This window comes from Apium graveolens, chromosome 6 (assembly GCF_009905375.1).
Source record: "Apium graveolens cultivar Ventura chromosome 6, ASM990537v1, whole genome shotgun sequence".
Taxonomy (NCBI): domain Eukaryota; kingdom Viridiplantae; phylum Streptophyta; class Magnoliopsida; order Apiales; family Apiaceae; genus Apium; species Apium graveolens.
In genome coordinates, this window is record NC_133652.1 from 117,699,738 (window position 1) to 117,711,841 (window position 12,104).

A 12,104-nucleotide genomic window follows, 5' to 3' on the forward strand; every position below is an offset into this window, starting at 1 on the left:
GAGGGATTTTCTGTTACTCCAGGAGCGGGAAGTTCAAGTTTGAAATTGATTAATGGGCCAGAGGAAGCGGAGTTAATTGGGCTTGACTTAGAGGAGAGGAAAAGGAAAAGGCTAAGCCCAAAAGAGATTGAAGAGGTTGGTGTATCAAATGGTAACAACAACATGGATTATGTACTTTCTAGTTCTGATTGTACAGAAACCAACAATACTTTTTTGGCTCCGCTTGCTAGGCAAGCGAGCCAGGGCCAATGAATTGTGTTAGCTGGAACTGTCGAGGACTTGGGAAGCCTCGTACAGTTCGTGTTCTATGCGATCTTGTTAAGGATCGTAATCCCGATATTTTATTTTTAAGTGAAACTATTTCAGTAAGTAGGAAAATTGAAGAACTTCGTATTAAGATGGGTTATGATAGTTGCTTTTCAGTTGATAAGGTGGGAAGAAGTGGAGGTTTAGCAGTTTTCTGGAGGAATTCAGCGAGGTGCAACATTACGGGATACTCTCGTAGTCATATTGATCTTGTTTTTTTAGAGAATAATGTTGAAGTGTGGCATTTGTCTTGTTTCTATGGTTTTCCCGACCGTGCCAGAAGGAAGGAATCCTGGAATTTGATTCGAGCTTTATCTAGATTATCTCCCCTTCCTTGGTGCATTATAGGTGATTTTAATGACTTGTTATACAATTCGGATAAACAAGGAGTGCATCCTCACCCTAATGCTTTAATGGAAGGTTTTAGAAAGGCTGTAGATGATAGTGAGCTTTGTGAGTTAGATTTGTTGGGTGGTTTGTTTACCTGGGAAAAAAGTCGAGGGAAGGATGATTGGGTTCGAGAACGTCTGGATCGAGCGTTTGCTAATATGAGCTGGTGGGCTAGATTTCCTTTGTGTAAGTTGAAGGTTATTGTCACTCCAGTGTCTGACCATGATCCTATATAGCTGGTGTTGTTTGATATTGAAATCTCGAAAAAGAAGTTCAGATTTAGGTTTGAAAATATGTGGCTTAAGGAGGCATCTTTCTTACGAGAAACCACTGAGTTTTGGAGAAGTATTCCTTTCTCTCATTTGATTCCTAAACTGCATTCAATATCAGATTTTATGGAGAAATGGGGTCGGAAATTTTTTAATAAGTTAAAGGAAAAATTAAAGAAGCAGAAAGTAGTTTTGGATTCGTTGAAGGATAAAACAGATGCTAGCAGTGTTAAAAGTTTTTTGGAGGAAAAACAGAAGCTGAATGAGATTTTGCTGCAAGAGGAATTATACAGGAAACAAAGGGCAAAGCTGTTTTGGTTACAGGAAGGGGATGATAATACGCGTTTCTTCCATGCAAGTGCTTCAGCAAGAAGAAAAGCAAATCGTATAGATTTTTTTGGGTCTGATGACGGAGTTCGAGTGGAGGATACAGAAGGCATGTGTTCTGTAGTTAAGGATTACTTTTCGAAAGTGTTTGCAGAACCTGATCATATTGCTCAGGGAGGTCATGAAAGTAGTCCGAGAATGGTAACAGAGGAACAGAATGATTTGTTGATAGCAGAGGTTACGTTTGAGGAGTTCACGGTGGCTATAAAACAGATGCACCCTGATAAAGCATCCGGTCCGGATGGTCTAAATCCCGCTTTTTATCAGAGTTTTTGGTCAATCATGGGGAAGGAGGTTTATATATGTTGTAAAGATTGGCTAGAAGAGAATCCTTTTCCTGCTAGTCTGAACAATACAAATGTGGTGCTGATTCCTAAAAAAGGTGATGCAGCTTCGATGAAAGACTATAGACCAATTGCTCTGTGCAATGTTCTCTACAAAATCATGGCTCAAGTCTTGGCTAATCGTCTTAAAGTATTTTTACCAGCTCTTATTTCTAAAAATCAGTCAATATTTGTGCCCGATAGGAATATCACAGATAACGTTGTGGTTGCTTTTGAAGTCATTCATCATATGAGGAATAAAACTGGTGGTCAGGAAGGGGAAATTGCTTTGAAGCTAGATGTTAGTAAAGCATATGACAGAGTGAATTGGAAGTACTTGCAGTCGAATGGTTTTGCTGGGCTTTTGTAAGCAGTGGATTGCTTGGGTGATGAGATGTGTTACAACGATATCTTATGATTTCTGTTTCAATGGTGTGAGTATAGGTCCAGTAATTCCTCGAAGGGGTTTGAGACAGGGAGACCCTATCTCCCCGTACCTCTTTTTGTTTTGTGTGGAAGGTCTTTCGAATGCTCTGGATGTAGCTGCAAGTAGTGGTCAAATCAGTGGATGCAGAATCAGTCCTAATGCTCCTCTGATCACTCACCTTCTCTTTGCCAATGACAACTTTCTCTTTTTTAAAGCAAACAGAGAGGAGGTTATTCGGGTTAAAAACCTGTTAGCTCATTATGCAGACTTTTCAGGTCAGGCCATTAATTTCCAAAAATCGGGCATCTTCTTTAGCTCGAATGTAAGGAGGGATAAGCAATTAGAGTTTTCGAATTTGTTAGGGGTTTATAATGATATTAGCACAAGTAACTATCTGGGTTACCTTCACTGATTGGCCGTTCTAAGAAGAGAGTATTCACTTTCTTGAAAGAGAAGATCAGGAAAAGAATTCAAGCGTGGGGTGCTAAACCTATTTCCAGGGCTGGTAAAACAGTTTTGCTGAAGAATGTAGCTCAGTCCATACCCTCTTACTGTATGTCATGTTTCTTGTTACCTAAAACATTATGTCAGGAGATTGAGATAATGTTTAACAATTACTGGTGGAAGTCTGATACTAATCAGCGCAAAGGAATAAATTAGCATTCTTGGGGATCCATGAGTATGTCTAAAGCTAAAGGGGGGTTGGGCTTTAGAAGTTTGTTTGGATTTAATATTGCGTTGTTGGGAAAACATGTTTGGAGATGCATTTCAAATCCTCAGCTGCTGGCCTCAAGAGTTTTGAGAGCTCGTTATTTTCCGAGTACTAGTATTCTGGATGCTAGCAAAGGCAGAAATTCTAGTTTTATATGGCAAGGGATCTGGCAAGCAAAGGGATGGAAATGATATTGTTGCAGTCAAGGATCAATGGTTGAGAGGGAAACATGATTTCAGAGTCGATGACCTGGTGATTTATGAGGGAAGGGATGAAAAAGTGTCTACTTTATTCTTGTCAGGATCCAAAGTTTGGGATGTGGGTAAGGTGCAGAGTTTGTTCAGTGTTGTAGATGCTTCTGCCATTCTGGAGATCAGAGTGCCAGATCATGTAGCAAGTGATCGAATTGTTTGGTCTAATTCTAAAGATGGTAAGTATGATGTTAAATCGGGTTATAGACTGTGGCATGATTGCAATATGGAAGCTGTCGTTCCTTCTCAGTCTACAGGATGGAGCAGAATTTGGCGCTTGAATCTTCCTCATAAAATGAAGGTTTTTCTTTGGCGTTTTTGTCGCAATAATCTGCCAGTAAGAAACAGGTTGAAATCTAAAGGGGTGGCTTGTCCAATTATTTATCCAATATGCAATGTGGACGTAGAGCATCTCATGCATACATTTCTCGATTGTAGCTATGCTAGAAGCTGTTGGCAAGTTGTGGATATGCATTTTAATTGGAGTCAGATTTTTTCAGCAAATGAGTGGCTTCTTGATATTTTGGAGGTATCCCCTGTTGATAAAGTGGTTAAAATTTGTACGACCTCATATGGTATCTGGTTAGCTCGGAATAAAAAGGTTTGGGAAGATTTAGATTTGTCTGATTCGATAGCCATGAACATAGCTTTTCAGATTGTCCAGGAATGGTCGAATGCCAGAGTTTCTAAACAGAAGGGAGTGTTTTCTCATCCTGCAGGTGGTAGTTGTGGTGATAGGAAATGGATTCCTCCGATTCAGGGGTCGTATAAGGTCAATGTCGATGCATCCTGGTATCCTGAGGCAGAAATGTTTTCAGTTGGCATGGTTTTGCGCGATTGCTGTGGTACTTTTGTAGACGGAAGATCTATGGTTTTGCCTAAGTCAGCTAATCCTTTTGAAGCCGAGTGTATTGGCATGAGGGACGCTTTGTCGTGGGTGAAGAGCTGGGAAGAGAAGGACGTAATGGTGGAGTCGGACTCTAAATTAACAATTGATGCGATTAGTGGTGAACATGAGTATGTTTTAGAAGTGGGTCACATAATCGATCAGTGTAAACTTTTACTTCACTCATTGCCTAGAGTTAGTGTCAAACATATTCGTAAGCAGGCTAATAAGGTTGCTCATGGTTTAGCTAATATGCCTTATAGTACTATCTGTTGTAATGTTTGCACGTCTCCCCCTACTCATTTGGTGGAGGCTGATTGCTTGATGCTTCATTTTAATAAGAATTTTGCTTTGGTTGTCAAAAAAAAACAAAAAAAAAAAGTTGAGCGGGGCCACTTCATAAATCATAAGGTATTGCATGAAAATCATGAAATAATTTGGCCGGGCATTTGTGCTGTACTGTGTCTATATATATTCATTAAAATTTGAATAGCATGTCGTAGTTAATGTACCGACGATAGTAATGAATGGCCTTTGTGGTTGTAACCTTGTACTTGTAGGATCTATCATCTTAACAGCAATTTTGTGGGATCTATCATCTTAAAAGCAATTTCAAGAGCCCCTCTAATGACCTACTTTAATTAAAATTTGAGAAAATTGAAACATGAATCATCTCATATAGCCTCCTTGTGCGTGAGGAGCCTCTCGCGGTCTCCTTTTTGAGTTTTATATTGAATTTATATTCAAATGCACAGAAGTAATGCAACAGATACTATATTATCAGATTGACATGTAATATAATATAAATAAATGAATAGATAAAGAACCATAATAAGGAGTTTTGTTGGAAACAAAAACTAATTTCAGATTTTAAATGACTAAGAGTGAATATAATAATATTTTTTATCAGGAGAAAGTTAATTTACTCTTGGAATTGATCAAAGATACCACATTTGAGAATACAAACAGGTGGAATTATGGATGTCACTTTTAATCCCACTGTAGTCTTGTATCCATGTGGCCACCTCTCTTGCATATCTTCTCATTCATTTTAGTTTTTTCTTTAAAGTAAGAAACATAGGGATAAATAGGGAAATGATTTAACATGAACAACTCCTGTAATTTCGTGAAATGAAAATTAGAAATTAAAATTATAAAGTGTAGTATTTTTAAACCTAAATAAAAAATATAATGCAACTTCCAGAATAAAATATTATGTGAAAAATATATTAAAAAAATGAAAGGTAGAACATATAATAAAATTTTATAAAGAGAGTGTAGTACTTGAAATTATAAAGTGTATACTTTTAAACCTAAATAAAAAATATAATGCAACTTGCAGAATCAAATATTATGTGAAAAATATATTAAAAAAATAGAGTGCATACATATTATAGATTTTTTATAAACAAAATGTGGTACTTTAAAATCTAAATAAAAAAATATAATTTAACATGCAGAACACTTATTATCTAAAAAATATATTCAAAAATAAAGTTGTAGTTAGCCTAATAAAAATTAGAGTGTAATATATTTGATGTGGAGTAAATGACAAAAAAAGTATTTATGCATAAATAAATATTTAGTACTTTTAAACCTAAATAAAAACATAATGCAACTTCCATAATAAGGATGTACTGCACTTGGAAAAGATTGTCCTCCATTTAAATATTATGCATCCTCCCAAGCATTGGGTTGTAGAGTTGGGTTCAGTGGAGACCCATATTGTTTGGTGACCCTGTGCCTTAGATTTTGTAAGATTGTGCGGTTAGAGATGAATGCAAAGTGAGAGAAGATTAATACTAATAAACCTAAATATAATGTAATATGTATATAAATATTATATGAAAAATATATTAAAAAAATTAAGTGCTGAAGTTTATAAATAGAGTGTAGTAGTTTAAATTATAAAGTGTAGTACATTTAAACCTAAATAAAAAAATGTAACAAGATTACAAGCTTACGTGAAAATTTTATTAAAAAAATAGAGTGCAGAACATATCATACAACCTTTTATAAATAGAGTGTAGTACTTCAAATTATAAAATTTGGTACTTTTAAATCTAAATAAAAAAATTAATGTAACATGCAGAATAAAATATTATGTGAAAAAATATATTAAAAAATTGTATAACATATTGTAGAACTTTATAAATAGAATGTAGTACTTAAATTAAAAAATATAATACTTTTAAACCAAAATAAAAAATATAATGTAACTCGCACAGTAAAATATTATGTGAAAAAGTATATTCAAAAAATGAAAGGCAAAACATATTATAGAATTTTATAAATAAAGTGTAGTATTTAAAATTATAAAGTGTAGTACTTTTAAACCTAAATAAAAAATATAATGCAACTTGCAAAATATAATATTATGTGAAAAATATATTAAAAAAATGAAAGATATAACATGTAATAGAATTTTATAAAGAGAGTGTAGTACTTAAAATTATAAAGTGTAGTACTTTTAAACCTAAATAAAAAATATAATGCAACTTGCATAATCAAATATTATGTGAAAAATATATTAGAAAAAAATAGAGTGCATACATATTGTAGATTTTTTATAAACAAAATGTGGTACTTTAAAATCTAAATAAAAAAATATAATTTAACATGCAGAACACATATTATCTAAAAAATATATTCAAAAATAAAGTTGTAGTGCATAACTTAGCCTAATAAAAATTAGAGTGTAATATATTTGATTTGGAGTAAATGATAAAAAAAGTATTTATGCATAAATAAATATTTAGTACTTTTAAACCTAAATAAAAACATAATGCAACTTGCATAATAAGAATGTACTGCACTTGAAAAAGATTGTCCTCCATTTAAATATTATGCATCCTACTATGCATCCTCCCAAGCATTGAGCTGTATAATATACTTGCATAATAGAGTAATTAAGGCAGAATATTGATTTGTACTAGCAACTACAAACTACAGATTATAAGATTTCATTTGTTTAATGCATAGAATAGAGTGCATCACACCTGTACTAAATGATCATTATAATTCTTTATTAATTTTTCAAAAACTAATAACATTTATTATACATATTTAAGCAGAGAATAAATTGAGTCACTAATATCTTAAAGAATTTTTTTATAAAAAAATTATACTTTAATTATAATTTTATTTTACATCAAACTAAGTTAGTGAATGAAAGTTATATTAACGTACTACAATATTATTAAAAAAAATTGTGAGCAATTTCAATTTTAATTTTCTAGTTTTTCATTTAATTAATTGTTATTCCTAGAGGACTAACAATGAGATTTACAGAAGGGGGGTTGAATGTAAATCTCAAAACTTTTTCAGGTTTTGAGAAGTTTATTAAAGCAGTGTGTTCTAGATGAACAAGTGTATGAATTGCTTTGAGCTAATGCAGACAGATATATATTCAAACACAAAATGTAAAGAACACAACAAACTTTAAAAACTTTTCTGGTGGATTTGTTGTTCCACCAGAGATGGTATATTAGAAAATCTGTGTTCAACAATGTTGATCACAGCTGCATCCTAGTACAAACTAGATGAATTTTCTCTCAAGATATTTCTTAACAGCTCTGGAAAATCTCTCTCTAATTACTAGCTTCTTCTTGGTTTATATATTACCAAGTGTACAAGTGAAAAACAATATAAAATTACAATAGTAAAATAAGTTCTTCACTTGCTTCTTTTCCTGTTCACTCCAGTACTTTGTTGACTATTGCATCTTTGTACTAAAGAAGAACGGCTGCTTTTTCTGTTGATCCTGAAATTCGGCTGCCACATCTCAGTTTTCTCTGTCAACCCATGTGCCTCTGTCTGTAGGTACAACTACCACTTATCAACGGCTAATTAGCAGAACATCCGTTGAAGCTTTCATCCGTTAATGACTTCATCCGTTGAAGGATGTTATCCGTTGAAGCTTTCATCCGTTGATGCATTTATCCGTTGATGCTCTCATCCGTTGAAGGATGTTATCCGTTGAAGCTTTAGAGACATCCGTTGAAGCTTAGCTTCTCATCCGTTGAAGGTCTTTAAGTCATCCGTTGATACCACTTCATTTATACAAAATTACAAGGCATGAAATATTTACAATTGGCCTTCCTATCTGCATATCATCTAGTAGTCAACATGACTTATAGTTTCTCTCAACTTCTAAGAATTACATTTTAAATACAGAGACTGAAATATGCTACAATACTAGACTTATTTCTAAGTAAAGCTACACCATCAACGGATAGCCAAAGTGGTCTTATCCGTTGAGGCTACTGACACTAAATTTCTACTTAAGTATTTTGTTAAACATATCATCAAACTAATGCACATATATTCCTAACAATCTCCCCCTATTTATGTCTATAAGAATTGTAGGCATAAATTCAGGGTTAACTTGATGATAACAAAACACTTAACAAATATTTGAATTGAAACTAAGTAGAAATATAAAAGTGCTGCAAAAGTGTATGTACTAGGAGGTAATTGAAGATTTACAGTATTTCCAAGGGTGCTCCTCTAGCCTGAGCAAATCATTATTTTCTTCTTTGTTCCCTGGTTTTCTTTCCTAGCCCTTTGTCATTTTCCTCAAATTGGAGTTGGAGTTGTCTGAAGAATTCAGCTTCATCTTCATCACTGATATCCAACTTAGATTGCATTTCTTTGAGAGTTTCATTGCTGGCAATCTTGAGTTGGTCTTCAAGTCTGAAAAATCTTCTGACTCCTTTGTCATCTCTAAATTCCATCAACCAATGAGGTGATTTGTGAATTTTAGTTCCCCTTTCTTGTATGAGTAAGGTTCTGGGCAAAGCATTTGGTTCCCTCCAAGTCTTCCTTATGTTGGCAATCTTGTTGAGAATTTCAGTCTTGGCTGTTCTGGTAAAGCCAGAATCCTTTTTGATGGCTGAAAAGACTCTGATCAAGGTAGAGTAGCCTTCATTTAGAATCCTGTAGAGAGGCCATGTTCTTTCCCCAGCTCCCTTATATCTGAAAACCAATCTCTCTGGTAGCTGTCTGTAGGCAGCTATTCCCCTTACTTCCTCCAGCTCATCCAGATAGAGATTAATGTCTGAAGCTTCTTTTATGTCACAGATGTGAACATAATCATCTTTAGAAATGGGTGGCTTAGGGTTAGGTTTTTGTTTTTGAGTGAATTTCTTAGAGGTTAGGGGAGGTGTAGATTTAGATTTTCTTTTCTGTTTCTTTGGTAGTGGTAGAGTGGTTAAAAAGGTAGGCAATGTGATGTTGTCCCAATCAATAGGTTCCTCTTTTGGAATGATTGGTTCACCATGGATATTTATAGAGGGATCAGCAACAAAAGGTTTAGGTATGGAAGGTAGTGGTTTAGATATAGATTTGGTATCTTCAGGGTTATCTTCACTCCTTCTGTGTGCCTTGGCCTTTCTTCTGTTTCCCTTCTGCCATTCCTCTCTTTCTTCCATATTTTCACCAAATATGCTCCCAAGAACCTCATCTAAGTTAGCAATCTTTTCTTCACCCCTGACTTCAATTCCTTTCATTTCTTCAACTTGGCTTGACTTTAGCTGTTTTTCAAGCTTTGCTTGTGCTCTTTTGTCAGCCTTGAGTTTTACAGCTTCTTTCTTCAACCTTCTGGTTTCTTCCCTTTTGGCCTTTAGAAATTTGGGATGTCCTTGCATCACACAGATACTCTTTCCCTCTCTATAGATAAAGGCCATGTCCATTCTCTCACCCTTGTCCTTGGTCTCCTTCTTCTTTATGATGCTTGCACTTAGAACTTTGTCTCCATCAGGTTTTGGAAGAGGAAAGTCTACTTCCTGCATCTGAGCAAAGTCTAGGGGATTCTTTGTGGAGTCCATACTGGATCTAGTGTTAGGCTTTAGAACCATAGGTTTTAAATTCTTGAAAGAAGTCTCTCCAACCTTATTTCTCCCTACTGGCTTGAGCTCCATGTTGATTGGTTCAATCTTTGTGCTAAATTTCACAGATGTTGATTTATTTTGTGTAGAACCAAACACCAATTGCAACCTTTCATCAATTCTCCTCCATTGTTCTTTCATTTGTATTTCAGCTGCTGCTTGCTGAATCAAATCAATTCCATCAGGTTTTCCCTTGATTTGAATGATTGGAGAGGTAGTGATGGCAGGAACTAGCACTTTAGATATCTGAATCTTTGTAGAGGGCTCTCCTTCCCCTTCCCTTTTATTCTCCCCCTTTTTGTTATCATCAAGGAGAGGGGTCAAGCCTTGTGCTTTTGCCAGCTGCATTAGGAGATTGGTTTGAGATTGTTGGTTGAGAAGAAGGGTGGCCACAGAATCTTCAATTCCTTGAACTCTGTCTTCCAACTTGGCCAGCCTTTGTTCAGTAACTGATTCCTTTTTCAATCTCGAAACCAAGTCCTGCAAAGTACCATAGGGCATGACTGAATCCAATTTTTTTTGAAGTGAAGGATTTCAAGTCAGCAATATCTTTCCTGAGATCATCTAGACTCATATCTTGCTTTACTTTCTGCAACTTCATGAGATGCAGTGAGTCCAGGTGAGCTTGGAGGATAGCCTTGATATTTGCATTTGAAGTGTTCTGAATGGCCTGTTGAATAGTGATGATTTGTTTGACCAAGTGGACATTGAATTCACCTGTTCTATGCTCCTTAGTCAAGGCCCATTCAGGTAGATTAGGAATGGAATTAGGGTCTTCATCTCCCCCTATGTTCATGCTTCCATCAGAAGAAATAGAGTCATCATCATCAGAATTTACTCCAAATTCCTCAGATGGCTCACCAGCTGTAGAAGGCATCCTGTTAATAGCAGCTTTATCCCTTTGAAGAGATTCTGTTGAGTGCACTAGATGTAGTGTCCTCTCTGCCTCCTCATTGCCCTGAGCAGCCAACAGTTGATAGGCTGTCACAGGATGAGTAAAAGTGTCAGCATCCAAGGAAATGTTATCAATTACAGCTTTGTAATGTTGCTGAAATTGTCTTTCCTTTTCAGCATCATCCACAATCATTGACTCATGAGCAATGGCTGGTTCCACCCTTGTATCAACTGTACCTGCTTTTCTCTCTTTTTCTCTATGTTCTTGCATCAGGGGCTCCCCCTGGCTCACACATCTCACTCCCTCACCTTCACCTTCTAAGGTGGTACTCCACTCACTGACTTTTGCCATGCTGGAAGAAATAGCATGCATTTTTGTGCTCTCAATCTCTCCTTTTGCCTGGGAGCAACCCAGCCTCTCACTCAAATTTTCACTCCCTGCCCTCAATCCTAAAAGTGATTGCACAGTATTCATGTCTTCTACACTTGGAATCATTTCAGTTATTTGTGTAGAGACTATCAACGGATGTGGAATATCCGTTGAAGTTGAAACTGTTGTTATCAACGGATAACTGCTATTAAGCTTATCCGTTGAAGAGCAACCACTTGTCAACGGATGAGTGATATCCGTTGAAGAAGGAAAAGAAGATGAAATTGAAAGTGATATAATTGTTGAATCTGTATAGATTGATTTGATATGTGTTGATACAGATCCTTCAATTATATCTGAAAGAATTTGCGGGTGATCCAACAAATCATCTAAAAGATGATGATCACCTGTATTTGAGTGGGGCTCCTCCCTGAGTTGTAAAGAGGGAGAATCAGGAATTGATGGGAATAACATATCCACATCCAGAGATGGTGAAGAAGTATTTGGTGATTGATGTGTAGTTATTGTGAGAGAATGGGGCTGTGACTCCACATTTATTGGAGTCACATCAAACTGAGTTTGAGAAGGCACAGAGACAGATGGATGTATCTGTGCAGTGTGTGCACCCTGTGTAGAAGATTGGGTTCTAGCCTTCTTCCTTCTAATAAAAGCTTTTGTAGGTGAGTGTTTGGCTTTAGTGTCCCTCCCTCTTTTGTTCTGTGTTCCTGGTTGGGAACTCTTTTCAATGGTAACATCCTTTTGGGAGGATGCTACTAGGGATGTGCTAGAAACCTTTTCAACCACCACAGCTTTTTGAGAAACTGGGGCTTGGCTAGCTTGGGAAGCACTCAACTCTCCTTCCTTATCCTGGGGGTTTCTTTGATGTTCACCCCTCCCCTCACCACTCACACCCTGTTCACTTCCCTCAGGGTTAATGGTTGTTGTTACAACTGTTGTCTTTTGAGAAACAACAGAGGTGGTTTTCTTTGTCTTGGATTTTG

At 35.9% G+C, this 12,104-nt stretch overlaps 1 protein-coding gene across 1 annotated transcript; it reads left to right on the forward strand.

Annotated features, from left to right (window-relative positions):
- The first annotated feature begins 248 nt into the window (after positions 1 to 248).
- On the forward strand, positions 249 to 932 carry LOC141665410 (uncharacterized). The gene has a single exon (XM_074471395.1). It carries the CDS (start codon positions 249 to 251, stop codon positions 930 to 932), a length of 684 nt encoding a protein of 227 aa, XP_074327496.1.
- Positions 933 to 12,104: the final 11,172 nt, after the last annotated feature.